General features: G+C 51.4%; 1 protein-coding gene across 2 annotated transcripts; it reads right to left on the reverse strand.

The window, feature by feature from the left end:
* Positions 1-65: 65 nt before the first annotated feature.
* CTDSP2 (CTD small phosphatase 2) lies at positions 66-26,824 on the reverse strand. Of its 2 annotated transcripts, none has more exons than XM_050747359.1 (8): positions 26,236-26,824; positions 9,546-9,694; positions 7,653-7,691; positions 7,099-7,200; positions 6,451-6,507; positions 4,341-4,433; positions 4,018-4,203; positions 66-3,841 (listed from the first exon to the last, which is right to left on the reverse strand). In XM_050747359.1, exons 1-8 carry the CDS (start codon positions 26,297-26,299, stop codon positions 3,716-3,718), a joined length of 816 nt encoding a protein of 271 aa, XP_050603316.1. In that variant the 5' UTR covers positions 26,300-26,824; the 3' UTR covers positions 66-3,715. The 2 variants fall into 2 exon arrangements, with proteins under 2 accessions (XP_050603316.1, XP_050603315.1); XM_050747358.1 differs by having other exon boundaries at positions 7,635-7,691.

Below are 26,824 nucleotides of genomic sequence, written 5' to 3' on the forward strand. Positions count from 1 at the left end.
AAGGCGGTGATTGCTAAGGGCTCAGTGAACACCTAAGGGCCAATGAAGGTCAGTGGCAGCTCACATTCCTGGATAGGTTTTTAAAACCACTTTTATTAATTAATTGTAAGTAATACAAATATTCCAAAAATATAAACAGACACTTAATGGCGTCCTGCATTTCAAGTTTTTGAATACAACAAATTTATCAAACCATGAATCTGTAAGCAAGGTAGTCAGCATCCCATAGCCCAGTTACAATGGGAAGCAGATCCCCTACCCTCCAAGTGGCGTCTTGAAGGGGGAAAGCGGCACGAGATTGAACATGATAAGCAAAAAAGCTCACGAGGCCCAAAGAGGAGGGTCCACTCCAGGGGCAGGCCCTACAACGTTAAAAGAATGGGGGCAGCTGGCCTGACCTCTGGCCTCCTCTTTCCTGGCTGAATGTAGATATTTACCGGCATTTAGAAAAAAGGAGAAAAAGACAGAACTAAACCCCTGTTTAGGAAAAAGGGACCGAGGGACAGCAGTGGTTAAGTAATCCACTGAGGACCTGAAGGGGAAAATGAACTTACCTTTCTCATATACTTGACCTGGCTAGGACAATAAGTGCCAGACAGCCTTCTGAGGGGACTTTCTTTCTAAATGAGGCCTCAGGAACAGGTAGGGGCAGCAGAATAGAGTAACATCCATTTCCCAGGGAAATACTGCCTTTACACTTCCCATGCTTTTAGCACAAAGCAGCGTCTGGGCCACTGTTACCAGAGGTGAGTTTATACATTTACAAAATGCTTAAAATCTTTGGGAGGCAGAAGGAAGCTAAACAGAAGGTCCCAGGTTAACTGAAGGCAAATTCACTCAACCTTTCTAGTAAGGGACCCATGGGCCTACAGAGTGTCCCCTCTACAATGTGCAGAGTGGAAACCCTTACCTGACCCTTTTCCAAACTGGTCCTGTGTCCAAAGCTCCCCCTATGAGAGGGACACGAACATCAGGCTTTTGATTTAGAAGCCCAATCAGAGAGACACACTGTGTCCCTGAAGAGGCACCTTAAAAGAACTGAACCTGGCAGGTAGGCAGATTCCTGGCATGGCTTGAATTGGTGCTGACCAAGCATGGTGGCCTATTACCTCCCAAAGACCAGTCTCAAGTGGGAGGGGCTGATGGTGGGAAGCCCTAGAACAGAGTCCGAGATGAAGCAGCTTCCTCCCTGTCTTGCCCTCCAAAATTGAGTCTGGCCCGATTCCTCTGAGGAGCAAATTTTACAGTCATCCCTCACCCTAACACACGGTGAAACTGGAAACCCGACAGCAAATAATGACTAGGCTGGCTCTGGTTCACATGAATGGACCCTGGCTAGGTTTGGCTGAGTAGCTTCTCTGGGGCAAGTGGGAATGGCATTGCTGTGGGGGAGTTGCAGGTGGGCAGGCAGGGTTCTGATGGGAGCGAGGCCTAGAAAGCAGGGGCTTCATGCAGATGCAGCAGGGACACTCCCACCAAGCCATCCTGGGCTTTGGTCATGGGCCCCACACCAAGCACTTGGACAAGCCTGTTAGGAAAGGGGGTGGCACACGCTCTTCTTTCATCTGGAAAAACATGGAGATCCAAGGGAGGGCGGAAAGGGTCCTAGAAACTCAAGTCAGCTTAGAGCGTCTTATTGCTTATTTAGTCAGAAGAGCCTAGCTGGGCCCATACAGAAAAAGATTTGGCCAAGGGCTAACCCTTAGGGTGGGGCTTGGAAGAGAGGCCCCTCCTGCAATATTAGGATAGCAGCCTCGGCCAGGCCTTGGGTCCAAAGCCACAGTTGGCTCTAAGGGTCTGAGCTCCAGCTTTCCTTCAAGAGATGGTATTCCTGGCTAGCATATGGGGCCCTTTTCCCTTTAGGTACACTGGGACCCCACAGGCCAGGGGAATGATGCTGGCGGAAATGACCACATGAGTTCTGGAGACTCTGTTCCACTTTGATTCCAAAGAGAAAGACAAGGCCCTATAACCTTGTAACAGGAGGGAAGGTGGTACCACAACGCTAGAGAAAGATGCCAGCCAGCCAGCCAGCTACCACTGAGAGCACCAAGCTGCTGCTCTACCCTCTGCTTTTCTCCGAACTTATTAGTTCCTGAGGCTGGACCTAGGGTGTGGCAATGGAAGGGATAATGGGGAAGAGTCCTGAGTGGGTGGTGTCCCTGCACCTGAAGCAATTCATAAATGCTTTGTGATACCTGCCTCCAGGGAACACAGAGATGGGAATAGGAGCTCCCTCCCACCCCAGGAGGGAGGGAGGGAGGGAAGAGAGAACCCCACCCACCCAGGGAGGCCATAATTAAGGCAGTGATGCTGAGGTGGGGCTCCTTTTTGGGAGGCCCCTTGTGCTCCCAATTACAGCAGCACTTCCTCATTTTCCACCCTGGGAAAACTTCCATTTCATGATGACTTTAATTCTAAAGCATTCACTATTAAGAACCTTTGAAAGCAGGAGACACCCAGAGTGCAGGTCTGAGGGGCTCACTCACTCCTGTTACCAGAGGCAGAAAGCATGTGCATTAGGCTGGCAAATGGCAAGAACACTCATTCCCCCTCAGCCCAGGAACAGCAGAAGTTCTGAGGCCCTCGGGAGGCAAAGCAACAGCCAGGAAGGAACAGACAGAGCTCAGTAGAGGATAGGCCCTGGGGGAAGACACAACAGGAAAGAGCCCTGCCCAAGAAATGGGAGGGGCTGGGGCAGCTTAGTTCTCCCCAGCCCTTGGAACAAAAGTCCTTGCACCAGCACCAGCAGAGAATCCCTGAAGAGCAGACTTATGGAAATGATCCCGAGCTCAGCTGATCCACAAGTCACGGGGACACACATGTCCACGCTTTGAGGATTTATCTTTTCCCTGCAACCCCAGCGCTGCCGACATTCATTACAGGCCCAGGATTGTAACTTTGTCAGAAACAAACCAGGCCCGACACTCCGTGTTTAGAAAGAGAATTTTAAAACAGAGTCAAAAGAACGGAAATCAGTTATCTGTCCTCTTCCCGGGCAGGGAGAAAACCTCCTTCCCCACGTTTGAGACTATGACTAGGTGGTGAGGAAGGCAGGCTCAGCACCCCAGCCTTGGGGAAACAGAAAGGGCCCGTCCCAGGCACTCAGCTGGACGCAAGCACAGCCTTTGGTCCACAAGACCTGATGGCCACTGGGTGCTGGTCTGGAAATAAGTCCTCATCTTCCCAGAAATGTGATCTTTTGTCTGCAGCAGCTGGCTGGAGAAGGATTTCAGAAAGGTGTGTGCCTGGAGTACCCAAAGGCATACCCTTCCTTTATCCTTGGCATAGGCCTTACAACACTGAGGAAAGGCCATGGTTTGGCAATGGAGCCTTCAATAGTCTTCATCCCTATAGAACTCAGTGGCTCTTAGGGTGACAGAGGAGACAAGCTAACTTGGGAAGAGTCTTGGTCTTTCAGCTTCTCCCCCACTGAAACACTATATGCTGGGGCCACAGTTCATGGCAAAACACACACACACACACTCTCTCAAACACACATCTCAACAAGGTGGTGGCAGATAGCTCTGGGTATCGTTGCTCTGGCATTTGCCCACTCGGCATCTAAGCTGTCCTAAAGCTCTTTCCAATTACTTCTCACTCTTTACGGGCTGTGTGGTGAGGCACTCCAGCTTCTACTCTGTCACGCTGATCAAAAAGGCACAGTGTGGGAAAGTCCCCTACTGGGATGGCCGTTGCTTGGAAGCAGGGCAGGCTAAGGGGCCCGCAGCTGCCCAAGGCTGGTGTAGACGTCCTCTGCTCCGCTCAGCTCCTCAAAGATTGGGATCAGGTTCAGCAACTCAGTGTCTGCCATGTCATCAAACCAGGACTGCACAGGCACCTGGTGGGGGGAAGATGTGGTGTCAATCTCCCAACTGCCGCTTCCTCCTCCCTTACCCCAGAGCCCTAGAGGGTGGCTGGGTCTTCCTGGAGGGGTGTACTTCTCTGGTGGAGCCCACAGTTCCAGTCTGCTTCCTCTCCCAATCCCTACCGTGGAGACGTGTCAGGAGCACTCACTGCATTCTCAGGGTGGAAGATGTAAGAAGCAGGTGAGTTGTCCAGTATGAGGGTCTTCCTCAGGTCCCTACCCAGGCGGCTGAGGTCCTTGACGTAGCAGCCCTGGTGGAACACGCAGGACTCACGGAATAGGCGGGCCCGGAACACCCCACACCGATCCAGCAGGTCTGTCACAGGGTCGGCATACTAGGAGGAGAGAAGATGCCTTAGTATGGATGCAGTCCTGGTCCTCCTGTGGCACCCTAGGGACCAAAAGGGAGCTGCTGGACCACCCCTGTGGCCACCACACCCACTCCTGGTTCTTCCCTCTCACCCCTAGGTACCTTGGCCAGGCTGGCAGTGAAGAGAACACATTCAAAGAGTTCCCCCATACGTCTCAGGAACTCATCCACATAAGGCCTCTTGAGCACATACACCTGAGGAAGAGCAGAGCAGCCTGTTGGAAGCCTCCCTGTGATGAAGCTTTGCAGTACGAGGTACCTTCACCAGTTACAGAGAGCAGCAAGGAGCTCTCAACCCCTGCAGCCCAGCCTCTTGGACTACCTGGCTGGAAGCCTGCGGCCCCCTGAGGGTCCACAGACCCTGAGAACTGGCTGTATCCCCTCACCAGGTTTCCAATGGATCAGTGGTCCCAACCTCAACCTGGCGTAGGAAGAAGTGCATACACCTTGTCCCAGGAGCCATCTCTGTTTCCGGCGGCGGACCATCAGCTGCCTCCAGAAACAAGTAATCAAGAATAGGCCTCACAGATGGAAACAGCCTATCCTGGATTACTTGAATCCAGCCACAGCCTCTATGGGAGCTTTCTGTCCTTGGCTCCAACAGGACAGTCTGTCCAGGTCACGATCAGGTAATGAACTGCACCAGGGAGCAGTGACTTTTTCCCCTCAATGGCCCCATTCTAGACAGATACCCTGCCGACTCTTGCTCTGCACCAGATTTTGTGCTTGCTTCTGCCAGCCACCCCTAACACCTGCGTCCACCTTTACGATCTTGCACATTTTGGCAAGTCCTTTGGCTACCTGACCCCCCATCGGTCTGCACTCTATTGCTTCCATGACTCTAGCCTACACAGGTGCTACCAGAACCATTTCCACAAAGGTCCTTTTTCTTTTCTTATTTTTTAGAGATGGGGTCTTGCTGTGTGAGGCCAGGCTGGTTGTAACTTGTGGGCTCAAGTGTTCCTCCTGCCTCAGCCTCCCAGAGTGCTGGGATGACAGGTGTAAGCCACGGCGCCTGACTCCCAAAGCTCCTTTACCCACATAACTCCCGAGCTCAACGAGAGTCAGCCTGCCGTGACTCTCCCTCCTAGAGTGGGCCTGAACTGGCCACCAACTCACCAGACCCCTCAAGAGCTCTGCAGGAACCCTCTGTTCTAGGCAGCCACAACTTAGCATCTGTTAGCCTGCCATTCCTTTGACCTCCAACAAGCCCCTTCCTCATCCCAGCTATTCATCAAGTCTGGCATCCTTTCACCCACCTTGGGCAGGTAGTGCTCCCTTATTTTAACCTCATCCTTTTAAAAATTATTCATACCCTTCCTTGTTAGCCAGGAGTTCACAGTGTGTATCTGTTTGAAAATATGCCTTCACCTGTTCTACAAGGGTTTAGCACATCCCTATACCCTCAGCTAGACTGTAAAAGGGCTGCTGGACCAAGCCTGGTCCTGACCGGGGCCTGGCAGGTCTTCTGGGCAGGCAAGCTGAGTAAATGGTCTTTCACTAGCAATGTCACATGATCCTTAAGCCGGGACTGCCTGGGCTGCAGGCTGGAGCCTGGTCCGTTTAGATTTGAGTGCTCTTTACATTCACAGACATACATTGAGTACTTCCTCAGGCAGAATCCAATGGAGGGCCCCAGGGAAGGCAGTCAGAGAAGGCTTCACAGAGGAGGAGATGTCTGGGCTGGGGAGGAAGAAAGTCACTAGCTATTCACAGTGGGGGTGTGGGGGGGGGGGGAGCATGGGCAAGAGGGCATTCCAAGCAGAGAAAATGGTTACTACTGGTTTCCTTGCCTGTTACAGGAAAAGAGATACCTGGTTAAGGTATCTTAACAGGTGTAGATACCTTTCTTAAGGAACAGAGAAATGTAATAAATCATGTTAACAGTGCTGGCCACGTGAGAGGATGGTGGTTAACAAATGATAGCTATTATTATTATTATTAAATAAAATGTAAACTATTTTTTTAAACAGCTTGGTTGCAAAGAGAAAACAAGGGTGACAGCTGGGGGGGATACGGGCTGAAACTCTTTTTTTAAGATGAGAAAGCCTTGAGTGTGAAAGATACCAATAAAAAGGGGAGGCTGGAGTTATAGAAAAGGGATCAGCTGACAGAACGCAAGCCCTGAGACGGGTGGAGGACCCCAGTACGCGTGGGGCAGAAGGCAGACCCCCCACCCTCTGGGCTGGGTGTGGTCGGGCTGGCAGCTCACCTGATGAGTGGTCCCTTCAATCTCTATAGGCACTATGAAGTCAGCATTGTTGATTGGCTGGAAGGCAGAAAAGTTAATGCTGTCAGCATGGTGGCAAAGAAACATGAGGCCCCCACCATAACCCTAGGTGGGTGGGGAGAAACAGATCTTAGAGACTCCTGGAAGTGCCTCTGGCCGCCCCATTAAGGGGTTCTCACCCTAGTTCAAAATGTGATATCCCATTCTGGTTTTCCCTACTCCTTAGCACCTCCACTCTGACAAATTCTACCTGAGCTGAGAGTTTTGGGGCCTGAGTTTCCTGATGAGACAAGCAGGGGCAAGGGCCAAAGGTGATTCAACCACTCTTTTAGGCCTGCCCTGCACAGAGCCCTGGTGGCTGTCTGTGCTATGTGGCTCAGGGGCAGATGCAGCCTGTTGGGAGTGATTGGAGATAGCAGCCCTGGTGGAACACACAGGGTTCCTACTCAACAGTCTTTAGTGGGGCCTCTAGATACCTGTGACACCAGGGTGGCCAAAATGCCAGAGGCCTGGCCTTTTCCCTTCTAATCTCTCCTCTTTCCTCACCTTTAGCTTCCTTACACAATTGTTGTCAGATTCACAAAAGGGCCCAAGATAAAGGTAGGAAGGGTTCCCCAGACGTTGAGTTACCTTAAATGAGCTATGCACAAGGGTTTCATCGAGGTCAATGACCACACAGATCCTTCCTTGATCTTCTTCTGTCACCTCTGGGAGCAGGCAGGTCCCTGGGATCTAAAACCAAGCCAGGTTGCTGAGATCTGCCCACCAAGAAAGCCCAGTTGTACCCCTTGGCATAACTATGGGAAGAGCTGGGCTATTTGTGGAGACAATCACCAACCCAAGATAGGCACCTCTTAAAGGCCGGGAAGAGAGAAGGTGGAGTTGTTTCATTGCTTTCAGCCTCCCAATGGGACTATTAAGTGATCTGGACATTGGAGGTGGTGGCCAGGGCTGGTGTGGGATGGATAGCAGCTGTGGGAAGAGGGCATGGAGCACCAGCTGTCCCCTAAAATCTAATGCCTTGCACACAGCAGGCCCTCAACAAATATGGGGAATAAATGGCCTCGCAGGTCAGGGAGGTGGCTGGCCAGGCACCAAGGACTATGCACGTCACCCTGCCCATGGAGCTGGCAGGGATCACAGGGTCCTGGCTTCTGAGTACTTACCAGGCCAGAGTCACGTACCTGGTAGAATTGGTACTGGAGACACTGGAGCAGATCCGACTGAGGAAGAGAAGGAGGCGGTCAGCGCCATCTCACCGCCCTTCCCACCCCATTCAAACCCGCTACTTCTGTCTTAAGCCTGAAGGGCAACTTTCTCCTGCAGACCCAGCCACCTGGAAGCTCCTACCATGTGAAAACTTACTTTTCCTAGGAGTGGGGCAGGAAAAGGGAAAGGCTAGAGCTTCCTTTCCACATTAGGCCTGGTGAAGGATGAAGAAGACAAGTGTCCCTGTTCTCAGTTGACACTGCCTCTCAATTGGACAAAGTGAGGAACAGGGAACTCAAGTAACTGATTCAGGGACACAGAGTCGAGGCAGAACCAAAGTCTGAATTCCTCACAGTGGCAAACTCTCGCTAAGTCCTTAAACTCAGCTTCTCTTTGAGAATATGTTGTTTTCTATGCACTCCTTAGGGGTTATATGGGGGAACAAGCCCTACAAAACATCAAGTAAGCCACACTGTGGGTACCCAAAATGTGAGGGGAGGGAGTGCAGAGAGATCAGCAAGCCCCCCCACCCCAATTTTTGCTAATATAAATATTATGACCGCTGGGCGCAGGGGCTCACACCTATAATCCTAGCACTTTGGGAGGCCAAGGCGGGCGGATCACCTGAGGTCAAGAGTTCGAGACCAGCCTGATCAACATGGAGAAACCTTTTCCATCTCTACTAAAAATACAAAATTAGCCGGGCGTGGTGGCACATGCCTGTAATCCCAGCTACTCGGGAGGCTGAGGCAGGAGAATCGCTTGAACCCGGCAGGCGGAGGTTGCAGCGAGCCAAGATCATGCCATTGCACTCCAGCCTGGGCAACGAGAGCGAAACTCCGTCTCCAAAAAAAAAAAGAAAGGTTACAGTTTTAAGTGTTCTTAATGAAAACTCTGAAGAAAAATTAAAATCCTAGCACTTAGATAAACAATGTGGCATTCAGTGTACTGCCTTCAAATCTGTGTCAGCAGACTTTTTTCAGAATGCTATATAATTACACACTCTGCCTTTTTACTTAATGTTGCAAGTCAATACTTCTCCATGTTATTGAGAACTCTGTAAAAGCTAATCACTCAGTAATACTGTCATGTTGTATTTTATTTAACCATTTCCCCTACTGCAAAATGCAGTGATTTTTCACTGATGTATGTCTTCAGCTTGGTCTTGAGAAAAAGGAAGGACAACCAGACCTCAGTGTTTCAGAGAAGTACTACTGGCTTTTGGGGCAGAATAATTTTTGTTGGTTGGGGCTGGCCCCACCTGTGAAGTACTAGACATATAAAAAATACCCACAAAATCCCAAATGCCTTGTGTGAGTACAGGAGAGAATTACTGACAGGAGTTATTAACAGCATGGTAGTTTCAATTCCTTGGTTCCCTGTAAGTCAGGTAACTTGGAAGTTAGCTTTGCATAGTTGAGAACAACAACACAGGCTTTAGAGCCAGAGAGATCTAAGTTCAAATCCTGACACTACTATTTATCAACCATGAACTCTTCAGGTGCCACATAAACCCTCTCCATAAACCCTTATCTGCAAAGTGTAAATCCTGTGATCTCCTTACAGGGCTGCTGGCTAGATCACATGAGACAATATATGCAAAGCACCTTGCCTAGTTCCTGGAACCTGGAAGGATCAGGATCACAGGGGCCGTCAGAAACCACAGGGACATCTGAATGGCCCATACCGCAAAGGGGAAGGAACAGAAAGGAAATGAACTACTTATGGAAGGATAGAGGAAGGGCCCCTCTCAGCCAGAAATCTTTGCAACCTCAGGCAAGGCTTCCTTGTCTGGTTGCCATCATTGGCAGGGATCTCCCACTAACAGTCCCTTCTTTGCTGGCATCTTACCACCCCAACCCACCTACCTTAGCAATGGTGTTTGCTTCCTCCTTATACGCGGCGAGCTCAGTGGAGGAACTTGACTGGCCAACATGCTGGGCACGAAAACAGCAGAAAAGGGCCTTGAAAATGTTACGTCCACGAGGCTTCTTAGGAGAGGACTTGGAGACCAGGCCTAGGGTGGACAGAATGAGAAGCCTTAGCTCTAGGGACATCAGTTTCTGTCCACAGATACTACCATGCCCATAGCTCTTCCAGTTTGTAAGCTCTACTAGGGCACACAGTATACGGCTGGTGAACAACCACATACAGTTAACAGTAAAACATACATGTTTATTCCAGCCTTTTCTCTTTAAAGCAGGAACGTCAGGAATCTCCATTCTCTGGGTTGGGAGACCTGAGCTACAGAGCATTTATTCTTCATTCCATGGGGGAAGATGAGGCCAGGCACAGAATCAAGGTGTTGTGCTGCTCCAGCTGCAGCCCACTCAAAATTAATTCACGAAGACAAAAATCCTCCCTAACATCAATTCCCAGGAAGGCCATCAGTTCCAGACAACGGAGTAACCTGGTCCCCTTCGAGTTAGTGGAGCTGTAGTTCTGTTCAGCATCAGCTTCCCTAGATACTGGGTCAGGGGAGGCAGAACTGAGCCCAATTTGCCTAAAAACCTCAGGCTAGAGGCTGGGCGCGGTGGCTCACACCTGTAATCCCAGCACTTTGGGAGGCCGAGGCAGGCGGATCACGAGGTCAGGAGATCGAGACCATGCTGGCTAACACGGTGAAACCCTGTCTCTACTAAAAATACAAAAAATTAGCCAGGCGAGGTGGCAGGCGCCTGTAGTCCCAGCTACTCGGGAGGCTGAGGCAGGAGAATGGTGGGAACCCGGGAGGCGGAGCTTGCAGTGAGCCCATATTGCGCTACGGCACTCCAGCCTGGGCAACAGAGTGAGACTCCCTCTCAAAAAAAAACAAAAAAAACAAAAAAAAACCCTTCAGGCTAGAAACAAGAGACTAGGAACTACAGAGCAGCCCCAGCCCCAAGGAAGAAGCTACACTTTTTGTTCACAGTCTTGTCTTCCTCCTCCACTCCAGCAGCTCTCTTTAAGGCCCCCCCACCCCCACCCCAGGATGGGGAGCCTAATTGGTAAAACACAAGATACCATGGATTAGCCCCTTGGAACACACATTTGCAGCCTCAGGTTCTAGGGTGATAGCCTTGCTTCTGGACTGAAGCTGCTTAGTCCTACCTTGATAATTTGGGTGGTGGAAACAAAGTCATTTTAATAGGAGACTTGGCAAGACATCCCCAGAAAGGCCAAGCAGATACGGAAAAAAACTATGAACATTACAGGATCAACTAGAAACGGACTTAAGGATAGCTTTTGCGCTGGGTGTGGTGGCTCATGCCTGTAATCTCAGCACTTTGGGAGGCCGAGGTGGGCGGATCACTAGAGGTCAGAAGTTCGAAACCAGCCTGGCCCACATGGTGAAACCCCGTCTGTACTAAAAATACAAAACACCTGTGCGTGACGGCATGTGCTTGTAATCTTAGCTACTTGGGAGGCTGAGGCAGGAGAACTGTTTGAACCCAGGAGGTGGAGGTTGCAGTGAGCTGAGATCATGCCACTGCACTCCAGCCTGGCTGACACAGCAAGACTCTGTCTCAAAAAAAAAAAAAAAAAAAAAAAAAAAAAAAAGATTATCTTTTGCAAGTTCCTTCTGCTATAGATGAACTTTTCTGACGACTGTTGAGCAAGAGTGGAAAGCTACAATGTGCACTGTGGCCAGGAGGTGGCGCTGCACAACCACTCACAGAATGGTCCTTGGTCCCAGGTCTCTTCTCCAGAGGGTCTTGAGTTTCCCAGAGCCTGAGCCGATGGGCCTAGTGATTAAACCCAAGCCATTCCAGTTTAAAGCACAGGGCAAACTACTGTGCAGAAAAATGGATGCCGGAAATGCCTCTGTCTTTGTGGGGGAAAAACGAAAGCAGAATGTACCACGAAGGACAGACAAACTGCCCTGTGTTATTACTTGGGACAAAGATGAAGGGAAGAGGAAGACAATGTGGTAGGGGCTACCCAGGAGCAACACACCCGGAAAATGCACCAAGGTGACCCTTGCAGAAGTGGATGATGGGAGGGCCATATAACATCCAGTTACTGGGTTGCCAGTGCCCCCTGGAGAGGAGCAGGGGAAGATCAAATTATTCCCCAGGACCAAGGGTGGGAAAATGGCCTTTACACAGCAGTTGGACAAGTACAGTCAGCATCACCCCCTAGGATAAGGGACTCAGCTCTGCCTCAACAGAAAGGCAAAGGACTTCCTGCAGGTGCAGGCTCACCCTCCCCTGCTGGCCGGTCCAGAGCTTGCTCTCTCTCTCTCTCTCTCCCTCTTCCCTGGGTTAGGCCAGATTCCTTAACATTGGTATGGCCATTGGAAACCTTTTAGAAAATGACTGGGCCTTTCCAGCAATTAGCCTAAAAGCCTAGACATCACTTTCAAGCTCCTGGCTCTGGAAGAGGAACCAAGATTTCCAGGGACAGGGATTTTGTCATGAAGTTGTGCTGGGGACATCCCCCAGAGCCCTTTATCAAGGAGAAAAAATTCAGAGCAGAGCCCAGTGATCAAAGAGACCAGGATAAGCTGGGCGCGGTGGCTCATATAGGAGGACTGCTCAAGCTCAGAAGTTCAAGACCAGCCTGGGCAACATAGTAAGACCTCATCTCAAATTTAAAAAGACAGGCCGGTCGTGGTGGCTCACACCTGTGATCCCAGCACTTTGGGAGGCCGAAGTGGGCAGATTGCCTGAGGTCAGGGGTTTGAGACCAGCCTGGCCAACATCGTGAAACCCCGTCTCTACTAAAAATACAAAAATTAGCTGGGCACAGTGGCGCACACCTGTAGTCCCAGTTACTTGGGATGCTGAGGCAGAAAAATCGCTTGAACCCAGGAGGCAGAGGTTGCAGTGAGCTGAGATCGGGCCACTGCACTCTAGCCTGGGCAACAGAGCAAGACTCCAGCTCAAAAAAAAAAAAAAAAGGGAAAAGAAAAAGAAAAGTCATCAAGACAGAGGTTCCTTGGACTTTCCCTATTTCTATGCTGAAATTGGAGGGAAAGGACAGCTTCCCCACCTGCCTGTATGGCTCACATTAAATTCTAAGCCCAGGGACTCAGGGCAGACGTTGACACAAAGCTCCAAGACGAAAGCTGAACCATTGCTTTCCCTTTGGTTTATGGTTTCTTCATGCAGAACCACAATCAGAGGCTTAACCCGGGCACAGAGCCTTTTTTAAAAGGCCACACAGCCTGGGCTTTTCCTGAAGAGAGGCTGTCAGGAATGCACTCAGCATCTTAGTGACAGACGCTGTGAAGGCTGAGTAATCCTGAGAGGTTGGGGGGGCGGTGAAAGGGGCAGCTGGCTGGGGGCATGGAAAGGCCTGGCTTGTGCCCGCTGCAGGGAGCCCAACAGGCAGAAACGCCTCAGTCCTAAACAGGGAGGGAGCTTGGACTCTGCAGGAGATGAGGGTCTTCTCAAAAACACAATGTGGCCGGCAGCCCCTGGGCCTCTGAGCCCACAAATGCCTTGAACTTGGGGGCAGGAGCTTGAAGCAGAGTACCTCAGACCCACAACAGCAAGGTCAACACCTCAGGCATCCGTCATTCCCCACTCCCCTGATGGGGTCCTGCTTCCCTCCAATCCTTTTCCAGGCTGGCTGTCCTCCTTACCTTTCTAAATACTACTCCAGAGAATTCATCAGAATGCATCAGCCTCTCCCAGCATGGCTGCCTCCCTGCAAGGCCCACAATGGCCGCAACTCAGTGCATTCATCAGCCTCTGTGACCCTCTGCATACCAGGCACTCAGTAACTTTGGCTGAGTAAATGACTCCAGGGTCCTCCAGGGCCTGTCACGACTGCAGAGCCAGGACCTGGGGAAGCCCCCACTAATTTGCAACAGCCCGGAAGAGTTAGATAGAGAAGCCTCCTTTATGTGAGGAGAGGAAGGTGAACACTGAGGGAGCTGGGGCCCTGAGGCAAGCCACTGAGTCTTTCTAGGCCACCGCCATGTTTACTGAGCATCACGGATGTGCCAGGCCTGCGTTAGACACTTGACATCATTAGCCTCATTTAATCCTTACTATTAACACTTTGGTAGGCACTAGTTCTCCACTTTACAGAAGGGAAACTAAAGCACAGAGAGGTTAAGTAACCTGGCTCACGGTCATGCAGGTAGTATGATAGCAGAGCCAGGATTCGAACCCAGATCTGCCTGAACCCAGAGCCCAGGCTCTTAACCATTACCCTGTATAGGGTCTCATACACATTTACTCATGCAACAAATGGGAGGTGTAGGGGCACTCTCAAGGTCTCTTCTGGATAACTTTTTTTTTTTCTTTCGGAGACAAGAGTCTCATTCTGTTGCCCAGGCTGAAGTACAGTGGTATAATCATGGCTCACTGCAGCCTCGATGTCCCAGGCTCAAGCAATCCTCCTACCTCAGCCTCTCAAGTAGCTAGGACTACAGTCTTCTTGGGAACTTTTGCTCTCTGCCTCTCTAGGATGAGCTGGTAAAGGACCAGTCTGGGGTCTAGCGCCTGCCCCTTGCCCCAGGTTTTCTTGGGCAGGCTGTCAAAGTTGGAAGGGGTAAAACAGCGCAAGGTTCTGGGATTCCACTCCAGGGAATCCACCCCCACCCCTGCCTGGACCTGCTGTGACCAGCAGATACCTCTGGGAGATCAAGATAACAATGGGGGGAGAGGAAGAAGGAGGGGCTGGAGCCAGGAGCTTTGGTCCAAGACCTGCACTGTTCCTTGGGTTTAAGGGTGAGGGAACCACAGAGTTCAGAGAGGGATCTGAAACTTGTGTCAAAGAGCCTTTCACATGGTTCCTTTCAGCCAGCACTCAGCATTGTGTCCTTGACAGCCAGGTGCAGGCCAGCCCCTACCCATCTGTGTGTAATGGGGAGGGGCACAGCCTGCCCTTCCAGGAGAGGAACACTGGGCACAAGATGATTTACAGGCCCACAGGGATTTCCTTCTTTAAAAAAAAAGAAAACAGAGGCCAGGCGTGGTGGCTCATGCTTGTAATCCCAGCACTTTGGGAGGCCGAGGCAGGCAGATCACCTGAGGTTGGGAGTTCGAGACCAGCCTGACCAACATGGAGAAACCCTGTCTTAGCCTGGAGTGGTGGCTCACGCCTGTAATCCCAGCATGTTGGGAGGCCAAGGCAGGCAGATCACCTGGGATTGGGAGTTCAAGACCACCCTGACCAACATGGAGACACCCGGTCTCTACTAAAAATACAAAATTAGCTGGGCGTGGTGGCGCATGCCTGTAATCCCAGCTACTCGGGAGGCTGAGGCAGGAGAATCGCTTGAACCCGGGAGGTGGAGGGTGCAGTAAGCCGGAGATCGCACCATTGCACTCCAGCCTGAGCAACAAGGGCAAAACTCCGTCTCAAAAAAAAAAAAAAAAAAAAAAAAAGAAAAAGAAAAGAAAAGAAAAACCTCGTTTCTACTAAAAATACAAAATTAGCCAGGCGTGGTGGTGCATGCCTGTAATCCTAGCTACTAGGGAGGCTGAAGCAGGAGAACTGCTTGAACCCAGGAGGTGGAGGTTGCGGTGAGCCAAGATCACGCCATTGCACTCCAGCCTGGGCAACATGAGCGAAACTCCATCTACAAAAAAAAAAAAAAAAGGATGGGGCCTTGAACTCCTGGGCTCAAGCGATCCTGCCTCATCCTCCCGAAGTGCTAGGATTACAGGTGTGAGCCATTATGCCTGGTCCACACAGGAAATTCATTGCACATGGTTTCCCCAACCAGGAAGGGCAGGACTCCAGCGGATGCCATGTAGCCCCAGGACAAGCTGCTTTCCCTCCTTCATTCCCTGCTACCCTCTGTGGACATCCAGCCCTCCTCTCCTGCCCAGATGCAGACGTGCTTCTGTCTTCCCTGCCCCAAACATTTGGTTTGGGGCTAGATGTCTGAGAGGACCAGAACAGACCCAATGAGGGAAGCAGCTCTGGCTTAAGAAGAAAGTGAGCTGGTGGCTGAAGACAGGGAAGCCAGGCCGGCCCTCCAGCTCACTGTTGTGAGGCTTCCTACTGAGGCAGGGTGTGAGGAGAAGAGGGGATGTGAGGAGTATGCCCCCACTGGGGATCATCAGGGCTGAGGTCCGGGCTCTGCCAGTTACTGACCCAGCCACACAGCCTTCTGGAGCCTTAGTTTCCTCATCCATAAACTGGGATAACAGCAAGCCCTCACTCAGGACTGAAAGGATAAACGAAGTTAGAGTAAGGCACTGTGCGAACTCTAGAGCTAAATGCTGTGCTTGTTTTAATTAATTATCCAAGGGGAGAGGACCACTAATTGGCAACATCATGGGCCTCATTCCAGGAGGCCAGCAACAGCTCAGGAGCCCTCCCACCATCATCACGTGGATGAAGCCCAAGAAGACGAGGGAAAGGTGCCTGAGAGCTCTACTATGAGCAGGTTTCAGAAAGTCAAAACAGCCCCTATACCTTCTCCCCAATCCACAACAAAATTTGTTTTCCAGCTCACAAACTCCCTGACTAGGTATTCTGTGAAAAACAAAAGCAAGTAAGACTGTTTCACTTGAGACAAAAATCACCATCTCCCCTGGTATTCACCCCCACCACCCTCAAGAAGTACCAGGTGAGGACACTATTTGCAGCTGCCTCTTAAGAAGCATATGCATGGGCCGGGGGAGGTGGCTCAAGCCTGTAATCTCAGCACTTCGGGAGGCCGAGCCTGGTGGATCACTAGAGCCCAGGAGTTCAAGACCAGCCTGAGCAACATGGCAAACTCCTGTTCTACAAAAAAAAAAAATTAGCCAGGTGCACCTGTAGTCCCAGTTTGGCAGGCTGAAGTGGGAGAATCACCTGATCACCTGAGCCCAGGAGTTCGAGGCTGTAGTGAGCTGTGACTGCACCACTGCACACCAGCCTGGGTGACAGAGTGAGACCTCGTCTCAAAAAAAAAAAAAAAAAAGCGTGTGCATGTACTAACACGTGAACACATGCACACATACACACAAATGAAGACCAGAGTGACCAGGGCAACAGTATTTTTAATCTTCTCCTGAAGGTCAGGTCCAGATACCACTTTTGTCAACAACACAGCTTTGTGTCCCAGCAAAGGAACTTCTCACACATCTGCCTGGCATTTGGCAGAAGGTAACCTCTGAGGCAATCAGATTTTAACAAGCCCATTCACGTAGAAAGTTGCTTTCTTTTTTGGTTCATCCCCAGAAGTACTTCCTTCCCCACCACCTCCCATCCCCCACAGCAAAGGACTTAGCCTTAGCCTGGCTATCACTATAAAATGGCCCCTCTGAGGGGCCTCCTTCCTCTCAGCTATTGGAGGAAGGAGAGTATTTGGAGCATTTCCGGCCCTTCTTGGCCGGCTGCCTGAACCCTGCAGCCAAGACACATTTGACTGGGACTCCCCCATGGAGAGAAGTCCTCCCAGGTCCTCTGCAAGGGGCATCTGTGCCTTGGCTATGGACATACCCTAAAGTGCCAGGTGGACGGAAGAGCTCCTGGGACCAGCAGGTGAGTCGGCAGGGAACAAAAGAGAGTGGGATGCCTAGGTAGCCCCCAAAAGACTGCAAACAATGGGGAGGGTGTACTGCTTTCACACCCGGCCACTGACACTGTTCTCTACTGCTAACAAGTAAGGCAGGGCCGGACCCAGCTTAGCACTGGCTCCCAAAGTTCCAAAAAGTAACTGTGAACTAACTGCACGGGCATTTTTTGAAAAAAGCAGTTTTACACTTTGGGAGGCAAAGGCGGTGGGGATCACTTGAGATCAGGAGTTCGAGACCAGCATGGCCAATATGGTGAAACCCCATCTCTACTAAAAATGCAAAAACTAGCCGGGTGTGGTAGCGAGCTGCTGTAATCCCGGCTACTCTAGAGGCTGAGGCACGAGAATCACTTGAATCCAAGAGGTGGAGGTTGCAGTGAGCCAAGATCATACCACTGCACTCCAGCCTGGGAGACAGAGTGAAACTCTGTCTCAAAAAATAAAATAAAATAAAATTTAATTTAAAAAAGCAGTTTTAGCCATGCTGTTTGGTTCATACCAGCATGTTGTATGCTGGTGCAGGGAGGGCACCAGCAACTGGGGCAGTCCTACCTAAGCCAGTGTCTCCATTAGTTCCCTTTCCCTGGGCAGGAGAGCTCCCTACATGGCTGTCTCTTCTTTCAGACCTGAGTCCTTAATGCCACCTGTGGGGCGAGGGTCACAGGTCACACACTTTCTTGTCTCTCCCCCTTCAGCAGTCTGTTCTCTGACCTCAGCTAGAGAGGTCAGAGGACTCGGTTTTGGGAGCAGGGGACTTCTGGCAACTTCTAAAGGATGCTGATTTCAGAATCAGCCTCTAAAGGAGTTATTCCCAAAACACCCTCCTGGGCAGCTCTAACATACTTTAAAAACGTGCTGGGTTGGGGTGGGCCTCCAGAAGTAGTAGGTCCTGGATCAGAGACAGAGGAGGCATTTCCTCATAGACAAGTCAGCTGCAGGCTCAGCCCTGCAAGCCCCACTCCAGAGGGCTCTTGGGGGATGTCAGGAAGTGATATAATAGCCCACAGGGGAGCAGGGACAAGCCTGAGATGCCATCCAAGAAAACTCAAAGGGCTGGATCCTGCCCCTGCCTCAGCAGGAGACCCTGCCCTATGTAGCACCAGCCAGAGCAAAGATTGTTAAGGGACTGGAAACCACACTTGCCCACCTGGAGTTCAACCCCTCCGTCCCCTTAAGGAGGTGTAGAACAAGCCCCTGTGGGAGGGGCTACACACAGACACCCTCTCAGTGAGTGTTTCAAGTTCCTGCCTTGGTGCTGTGCCCTTGACTCCTGGAATGCTTGGATACAGTTGAAGCCTAGGAAGAATCCAGTGCTTCTTTCCCTTCCAGGTATGTAGGCCTGCTGTAGGTTGATACAAACGTGAGCTGGAGAAAGTAGTGAGGACACAGGACAAAGCAAGGGTATCTGTTCTGACCAGGGAACAATACATAAGGCACCTAGACTTGAGTTCGAATCTAGGCTCTGCCATGTGTAAGGTATGCAGCCATGGGCCTCAGTTTCTTCATCTGCAAAACGGGAAGACTACCTATTTCTCAGTGTCAGAATTACAGGGAGCTCAGGGAGAGTCCTGGTCCTAACAAAAGCTTGGTAAGTGTCAACTGCTACTCATTAAGCGTAGAGCACTTTCATACTCCTACCTCAGTCCCCGTTTCAAAATGTTCACATTAAAGGGACCATAGAGATTTCTTCTAACTCATTTCAGAGGTTACCTCATTTCAGAGGTAGTAACGGCCAAACCGGAAATGATGTTTTCCGGGACTCCACAAAAACCAATCACTTGCACAAACACATACACACTCATTGAGGCTGGCCAACCAGTTCCTCCTTCATGTGGCTGGCCTCTGCAGAAGGACTGGAAGGAGTCTGCCAGGGAGGCACCCATCTCCAGGAACATTCGCCTTCTCCCCCTACACCCCTCAGCTTCACCTAGGACCAGCCAAGTTGTATAGGTGAGTCCACTTGAGAAAGCACTGATCTAGACATCAGGAAACCCAGCTCTTGCTCCAGTTCAGCTTCTCAACAGTTCCGTGGCCTTGCTAGGGCACAATTCTCTGGGGTTAAGTTTCCTCATAAGTCAATCTGGAAAGGTTTCCCCTGCATGGTCCCTTAAAAGGTGGCTTTACCTGAAGCATGCACCTGAAGCATGAACTCAAAGGCACTCAAAAAAGTGAAATGCCAGACAATGCAAATGTCTGGCTGACACTAGCCATGTACCCTTGGGCAAAATCCTTCCCCTCTCTCTGTGAAAGTTTTCTTTATCTGCAGGGTGGGCGCGGTGGCTCACGCCTGTAATCCTGGCACTTTGGGAGGCCGAGGCCGGCGGATCACAAGGTCAGGAGATCGAGACCATCCTGGCTAACACAGTGAAACCCCATCGCTACTAAAAATAAAAAACAAATTAGCCAAATGTGGTGGTGGGCGCCTGTAGTGTAGTGCCAGCTACTCCGGAGGTTGAGGCAGGAGAATGGCATGAACCCGGGAGGTGGAGCTTGCAGTGAGCCGAGATTGTGCCACTGCACCCCAACCTGGGCGACAGAGCGAGACTCCTTGTCAAAAAAAAGAGAAAGTTTTCTTTATCTGTTAAGTGAGGTTAATTCCTCTTATCGGAAAGGAAAAGTTGTCAGGAGAACTAAGTGAGATACTAGATACAAAATGCTAGGAATAGTACCTCGCCTATGGCAAGTACTCTATAAATACTGGCTATAACCTTTACTGGGTAAACAAGGATGGATCATTACTCTGTCCATTTACTCTGAAAACTTTAGGACTCCTCTTGAAGAGCCACAGATCTTTAACAAACAGTAAAACTGGACCACCAAGAGGAATTTTCCTGCTCGGGGCAAAACAGGCAGTTGGGGCCACTGCTGTGCCTACCTGGCTCTTCTCCAGGGGCACCTGTCAGAGCCACAAGGAGCATTTGGAACACATGCATGCCTGACCCACCTGCCCGTGAGCTGATTCAGTAGATCCCAGGTGGGGGGTCTGTATTTTTAGCAAGTGTCACAGGAGACTCTGATGTGTGTCCCTGGCTGAGAACCAACAACTAAAGGTGCCAGGGTCTCTGACTAACCCAGGGCTAGAAGGCAATTCAGCCAAAGTCCCCTTGGCCCCTCTCCCCACCATACCTGACTGGCTCAGTGTTTCTGTAAGCCTTGGAGGACTCATGCCCAGGATCCGGTTTTCTTCTCTAGGGATAGTTCTATGTGATGTGAGACAGAAAACCTGGGTCTGCTGTCTCTACCTGCAGGCCCCTGTTCCTGTGAAAGAGGGGTCCTAGCTCTATTCTGCTGTGGGAACAGAACAGCTGGGATCTACTATCCAGGAAGCCTTCCACAGGCAATTTGAGCCTTTCCATGAGTCTAGTCTGCTTGGCTGTCACTGGGACTGGGGCCATATTTCTTCCCTGGGAAAAGTGCAGGTGGGAAAGTGCAAATTCAACAGGATGGAAAAAGCTATGGCAAGAAATAAAAGAAAGTATAGAATAAAAAGAGAGTAAGAGCAAAGTCTGATTTGGGGGGATGGGGGTTGGGGAAGGACTAGAGCACCTAGGAGGGAAATGGAAAGGTCAGATCCACTCAGAGATCAGGTTCAAGGCTAACTCCTAGAATAGCTAACATAAAACAGGGCATACACACTTTTGCCTAGAGGGAGGCTGTGGCGCTCACTGGAGTACCCTGTGATAACAGATCCTGGTGCAGGCATACTCAGACCTGAAGGGCTGGGCATTTTGCCAAACAAAGAAACTCCATTCTATTTGGTCTCTGGTCCAGAGATGCTTCCAGTTTTAAGAAGTCAACTTACCCACTTTAATTTCTAGTAGTTTCTTCGTAAGATTTGTATGTTAATGTGCTCATCTGCATCCCAGTTCAGAACTACTCCATTTCAGAAGAGAGAGGGAAATATGTCAGGGCCACACCCAATCCCACGTCCCCAAGACAAGCGAGTTAATTCCATGCTTCCCAGAGCTGGCTAGACTAAGACAAGATGAAAAGCAGATCAGTGCTGCTTTTGTACTTTCTCAATGTTGGACCCTAAAACCACAGCAAAAAACAAATAGCTTAAGAACATCTATTTCTCTTCAAACCCCATTTTCTTTTTCCCCTCTTACTAAAATTACCTAAAAGAAACCTCAATTTCTCTGAATTCATTAACTCTCAAAGCAAACAGTGAGAGAATGTAGCATACAGTTGTCTTGAATATTCGTTATATCCATATTTGAGAACCTCTAAGGAGGTTTAGAGATTTAGACTTTAGAGACTCAGAGGGGGCACATGCCTGGCCTTCTCCCACCCCCAGATGCCCAGGCATCAGACACAATGGTAAAAGTCCCAAAGCCCAGGCAGATAAAATCACATCCCAAGTCACATGACACAAAGAAGGGGTCTGTGCAGCAAGGCTCTTTGTAAGCCTCAGAGGTTGATCCTTCCAGAAGGCCCAAGCCCCCACAGTCAGTGTCCCCTCTGACCCCTGGCCACCTGTCTTGAAAACTAAAACCCACAAGACTACGTGCTGTTTACACGGTGTCCTTGGGGGAATGGAGGAAGGCGAACAGAGTCGTCTCACTATGTAAAAAAGGAGGACGTTAATATTTATCAAGCACCTACTAGGTATAATAGAAGAGTAGATATCATTATTACTATTTTATAGATAAGTTACTAAAGTGATTTATCAAGTGATTTATCAAGTCTCACTGTGAATAGGAAAAGAAGGGATTTGAACCCAGGTCTGAAGCAATTTTGCTTCAGAAACAATGCTTTGAAGTAACAATGAAAACTTTAACCCCGACCCTGGTCCTACTTCATCCAATCTAAGAACCAAACTGACCATGATGGGAATAAAAGACAATACCCCAAATTACCCAAAAACTACCAGGAAAAAAAAAATGGAGGAGGAAGAGGAAGGGAAGGTATGTATTGATATGTACACACATACACACATAATCCCATATATATTTACATATTGCTTTTGTTTCCCATACTTATTTATAAACACTTTAATTCTCCACAGGTTGGGAGCATCAATTCACGTTGGCTAGAAATGTGACTTCTTTAGTATTTACCATTTTAACAAAATCCATGATAAGTGATTTGGAAGGTCCCACGGAGAGGATGAAATGACACCTTTCTGTTACCCAGTTTCTTTAAGACCTCCATGGTTGAGAAGAGAGGACAAAGGAACACCCCCACCTCTGCCATCCTCCGAGGGATTTTTCACAGCAATTCCAGTGCTGCTCAGTGGAAAGCTCCGCAAGTCAACTGCAAACCCCCAGCCCCAGATGTTAGACATTTACAAACTTTGTTGCTGATTTATCAGCACTCTTCTGCGATTTTGGGGGCAGGAGCAAACACAAGCTTAAGTCACCACACAGGCTCCAACCCTTACCCCAAGATGGGGGAAAAACTCCAAAGGAGATGCAGGAGGGAGCCTCAGCAGTCACTGTGAGAGCACAAAGAGGCCAAGACCCAGGGTAGGCAAAGGAAGGTGAGAGGCACCAGCAGGGCAGGAGGAGGAGTCAGCTATAAACATGGAGGCTTCCCGCCCCCCACATAGCAAGCTATGGAAGGAAGCTTCCAGCAAGATTCATGTCTAAGCTTTTCAAGTTAAAAGTCTTGGCTACATCTACAATGAAGGGTGCCTGAACAACTTCTTGAGGGAATAAGGCAGAATTTCCCCCTTATGCGGATAACAAAAGAGCTAGCCACCCTGAAAACTTGCCACATCCCAATTTTCAGAGATGGTCAGTCTCTCAGAAGAATCCTTGCGATTAGCTATCAGAACCTGTCCAGTTCCGCATGTGAGAAGGTAATCCAAGGCATCATCGAGAGGAAGGGGCATCAGGATTCATGGACAACAAAAAAATCTCTGATTCCTCCAAAAGGCGTGTGGGTCAGAGAGCTCCCAAAGAGGCTGCCTCCACCAGTTCTCATTTCACGTTGGGAGGTTACAGGGTGGGTCTTGTTTTCTTGGCTTTTCCCCATCTAATCCAAAAGCCAAGGTCACAACCTCTTAGCAATGGGGTGACAATCTCATATAGAGCTGCAGTAAACAGCCATTCTTGCCAAGCTGATATTAACATTTCTTTTTTCTTTTTGATGTTACACACAATCCTGTCCTTGCTGTACCAGAAAGCCATTTCACCCATCTGTCTGGGAAGATGATCCAATTTTGGTGCTTTTATCATCAATGCTTTCAGCAACTTTGTTCTACTTCCCCTACTGTAATTACTTTTGAATCATCAACACACCCAGACAGCCTTAAACCTCAGAGAACAGAATGCTAAAAAAGAAAAACAAAAATCTGCAATGGCAAGTAACTTCACTAAATAGCCACCCAAGCTAGGAGCAATTTGTTTCTTTCCAGAAATTTACTTATTAATAATAAGTACCTCACACTCCTTCTTCCCCTTTTTCCAAAGGCAGGCAAGGCATGGAGATGGGATGTTATGGACAGGAGGGAGTGGGGAGAAGCAGGAACTCCAAAAGGAGCTAATTAAAACGTCTGCTTCCCCAGTCCCCCAGCTTTTGTTTTTTGTTTTGTTTTGAAGATGTAGGTTTTGTTTGTAAATGATGTGGGACTGAGAAAGTTGGTTGAGTGGCTGATGGGTGCCTAAGCAGCCCAGGAAGAAAGTATGCCCTCTCTGGAATGCAATCAAATTACATGGGGAGGGGCTGGGGAGGGGCCGGGCGCGGTGGCTCAGGCCTGTAATCCCAGCACTTTGGGAGCCTGAAGCGGGCTGATCACCTCAGGAGTGAAGACCAGCCTGGACAATTGGCGAAACCCGTCTGTACTAAAAATACAAAAAAATTAGCCAGGCGTGATGGCGCGCGCCTGTAATCCCAGCTACTCGGGAGGCTGAGGCAGGAGAATTGCTTGAATCTGGGAGGCGGAGGCTGCAGTGAGCTGAGATCACGCCACTGCACTCTAGCTTGGGCAACAGAGTGAGGCTCCGTCTCAATTAAAAAATAAAAATAAAAAATTACATGGGGAGGGACAGACTCAGTGGCTGCTGGCTTAAACCACACACACAAAAAAAGGGAAACATTAACTCCAAGAAAATCCAACACCAGCAACTTAACACTGCCAAGCCAGTTGCTTTGCTTTCTGCTGTTATCTATTCTGTGGCCTGCCATTCACCCTGGTGGATGAAACTTCCAGCTCTGATTTCTACGATGCCCCGGCGCAGTCCACCTATCCCTTACTCCTTGCGTGGTCTCACGATGCCCAAGGCACACTCCAGAGCACAGGGCTCCTCCCCCTATTCATCACCACTGCCCCCTCTTGAATCCCCCCACATCTGGATTTCTTCCCCTCTGGCTAGCTCTTAGGGCCTTTTCCTGGGATGAGTTTGGGAAGGGAGTGGGAAGAGTCAGGAGTGAGCTATGAACACACGCAGCCTCCCTCCCTTTTTCAGCCGTCAGCACAGTTGAGCAGCCAGCAGAGGCGGTGAAGTTGCCGCCTGGGTCACAGTCTGGTTAGTGATGCAGCCAGGAGAGCAGAAATCATGGCAACACCGAGGTCAGGGAGGCCGGAGCCTTCTGGGGGGCTGGGATCTGAGTAGGCCAGGCTCATCCCTCCTCAGGGCAGGCTTATTTAAAGTCCGGCCAGTGATGCAAGAGGAACACACTGCCCCCTCCCCCACCCCTAACCCCCTCCCAGCTCCTCTCGTTCCACTGGGAAATTTGGGAGAGGCTGACACCACCAACTCAGCGTCTTTGCTCCTAGGGAAGTTGGGGGAGCTCCTTGGAACGTGAACCCCAGGAATTAGTGACCTGCTGACTAATGTTGCCAAACGGGTAGACGTGGGGCACACAAGGCCCCGAAGCTGGCCGCCCACCAGGCTCTAGGCCTCAGTGTGTTCAACTGCAGCACCGGCCCCTCGCGCTCTGTGGAGGAGGGGCGGGAGCGCTACGGATTCCGCCCCAGGAGCCAGCTCCCGCCCCAGCCTCCGGGGCCAGGTGGCCCGGGTCCGGCGGCTCTCCAGAGAAACGCCACACTCGTCCTTACACCCCGCGGAAATTCTGCCGCTATTTTGGACACATTCCTCAAGGCCAGAAGAACGTGGCGGAGGGGGAAAGAGTTTCGAGTCCCCCACTGTGACCAAACTAAGAGGTTCCACCCTCGCTTCCCAGCTTTCTCCCGCCCCGGGAGAGGCCTCGGCCGCCGCCTCACCCCGGCGAGGGCCTGCGGGCCCCCTCGCGCCCCCACCTGACACTCTGGAAGGCGGGGGCCGCCAGCCCCTGCCCACAGAGAACTCGTACTTTTTCGCTGCGCGATTCAGAACCACGCCGGGTCTGATGCCATCCGGCGAATTATGTAACCAGGGACACCGCTCCCGAGCTAAACAAACGCGGCTCTGTGTGTGCAGCGGCGGCCCCGGGGGAGCGCACCGGGCAGGGAGGGGCTCTGGCCGGGCCTCGGAGTCGGGCTTGTTTGCTCAGCGAAACTAGCCAGAGGCAGCCGGGAGGGAGCCCGGCGCCGCCAATGTGCCGGGGCCCGCGCTGAGCCGGGGACCCGCCACGTCTGGTCTGCCAGGGCCCGGGCCCCTCCCCCACCGCGACCGCCCCCGCCTCCAAGTGGTGAACTTGGTCCCAAGTCCCGCCGGACGCCGTCACCGCCAGCTAGCTGCCGGAGCGATCTCGGGCTTGGGGGGCCTGGAAGTACTGGATTCCAGTCCCGGCTGCGTTCCATCTGGGGGTCCCTCCGTCACCTTCCTAACCCCTCCCCGCGATCCCAGGGCAGCCGCGCGCGGCTGTGAGGGAAAGTGACGACCCTATCCCCCAACTCCGAGGGGACGGACGCGGAGTGGCCCAGTGCTTCGAGAGCGATCCCTCCGTCTCTCAATCCCGAGGGGAGGGGTTGCGGGAAAGGGTGACAGCTGCGCCGAAGACGCCCCTTCCCCTAGGGCGCCGGGATCCCGGGTCCCGTGCAGCCCCCACGGAGGTCTGAGTGCCAGCCGGGATGCGGGGGCGGATGGACCGAAGGGGTCCAGTCGGGATCACTGGCTCTGAGCCCGGGAGGTCAAGGGCCGAGACCTGGGGTTCGGGGCTGTGCTAGCCCCCTCCTCGCCCGGGGGCGACGCAAAGTTTTGGGAAGTTGCTGCCCCTACCTTGCTTGGTGAGCACCAGGGCGTCTTCCCTCCGCGCCTGGGTGATGATGGAGCCGTGTTCCATCTAACAATCCCGCGGGCCCGGGCTGGCTGGGCGGGAGGACGGGCGGGCGCGCGGGCTGGGCTGGGCTGGGGGGCCTGGGCGGGGGCCCGCTCCAGCTCCCGAGATTCCGACTTCCACAGCTGTTCACATCCCCCCTCTCGTTTCCTCCCCGGGCCGGGAAGGTAGGCGGCCTGTACAGAGGGCGGGCGGCCCGGGCAACGGCTCCCCCGGGTGCCCCCGGCCCCGATCCCCCGGCGGCAGCTCCGGGCTCCTCAGTTTGGGTCCAACATGGAGAATCCGGAGCGAAAACAAGAGGAGGAAATGGGACACGGGGCGGTTTCCAGGCTCCCCCCTCCCCTCCGTACTCCAGATAAACAACCCGCGGCTGCAGCGCCCACCCCCGCGCCTCCCGGATCTCGACTCGGCCTCTTCACGGCCCACTGGAGCTTCCCGCTCCGGGGCTGCGTCCTAGGCCCCGGGACCCTCCACCTGTGAGCGACCGGGGCTTCGGACAGTCCGGAGCTTTGCTATTTTGTTACGGAAAAA

Source organism: Macaca thibetana, chromosome 11 (assembly GCF_024542745.1).
Source record: "Macaca thibetana thibetana isolate TM-01 chromosome 11, ASM2454274v1, whole genome shotgun sequence".
NCBI lineage: Eukaryota > Metazoa > Chordata > Mammalia > Primates > Cercopithecidae > Macaca > Macaca thibetana.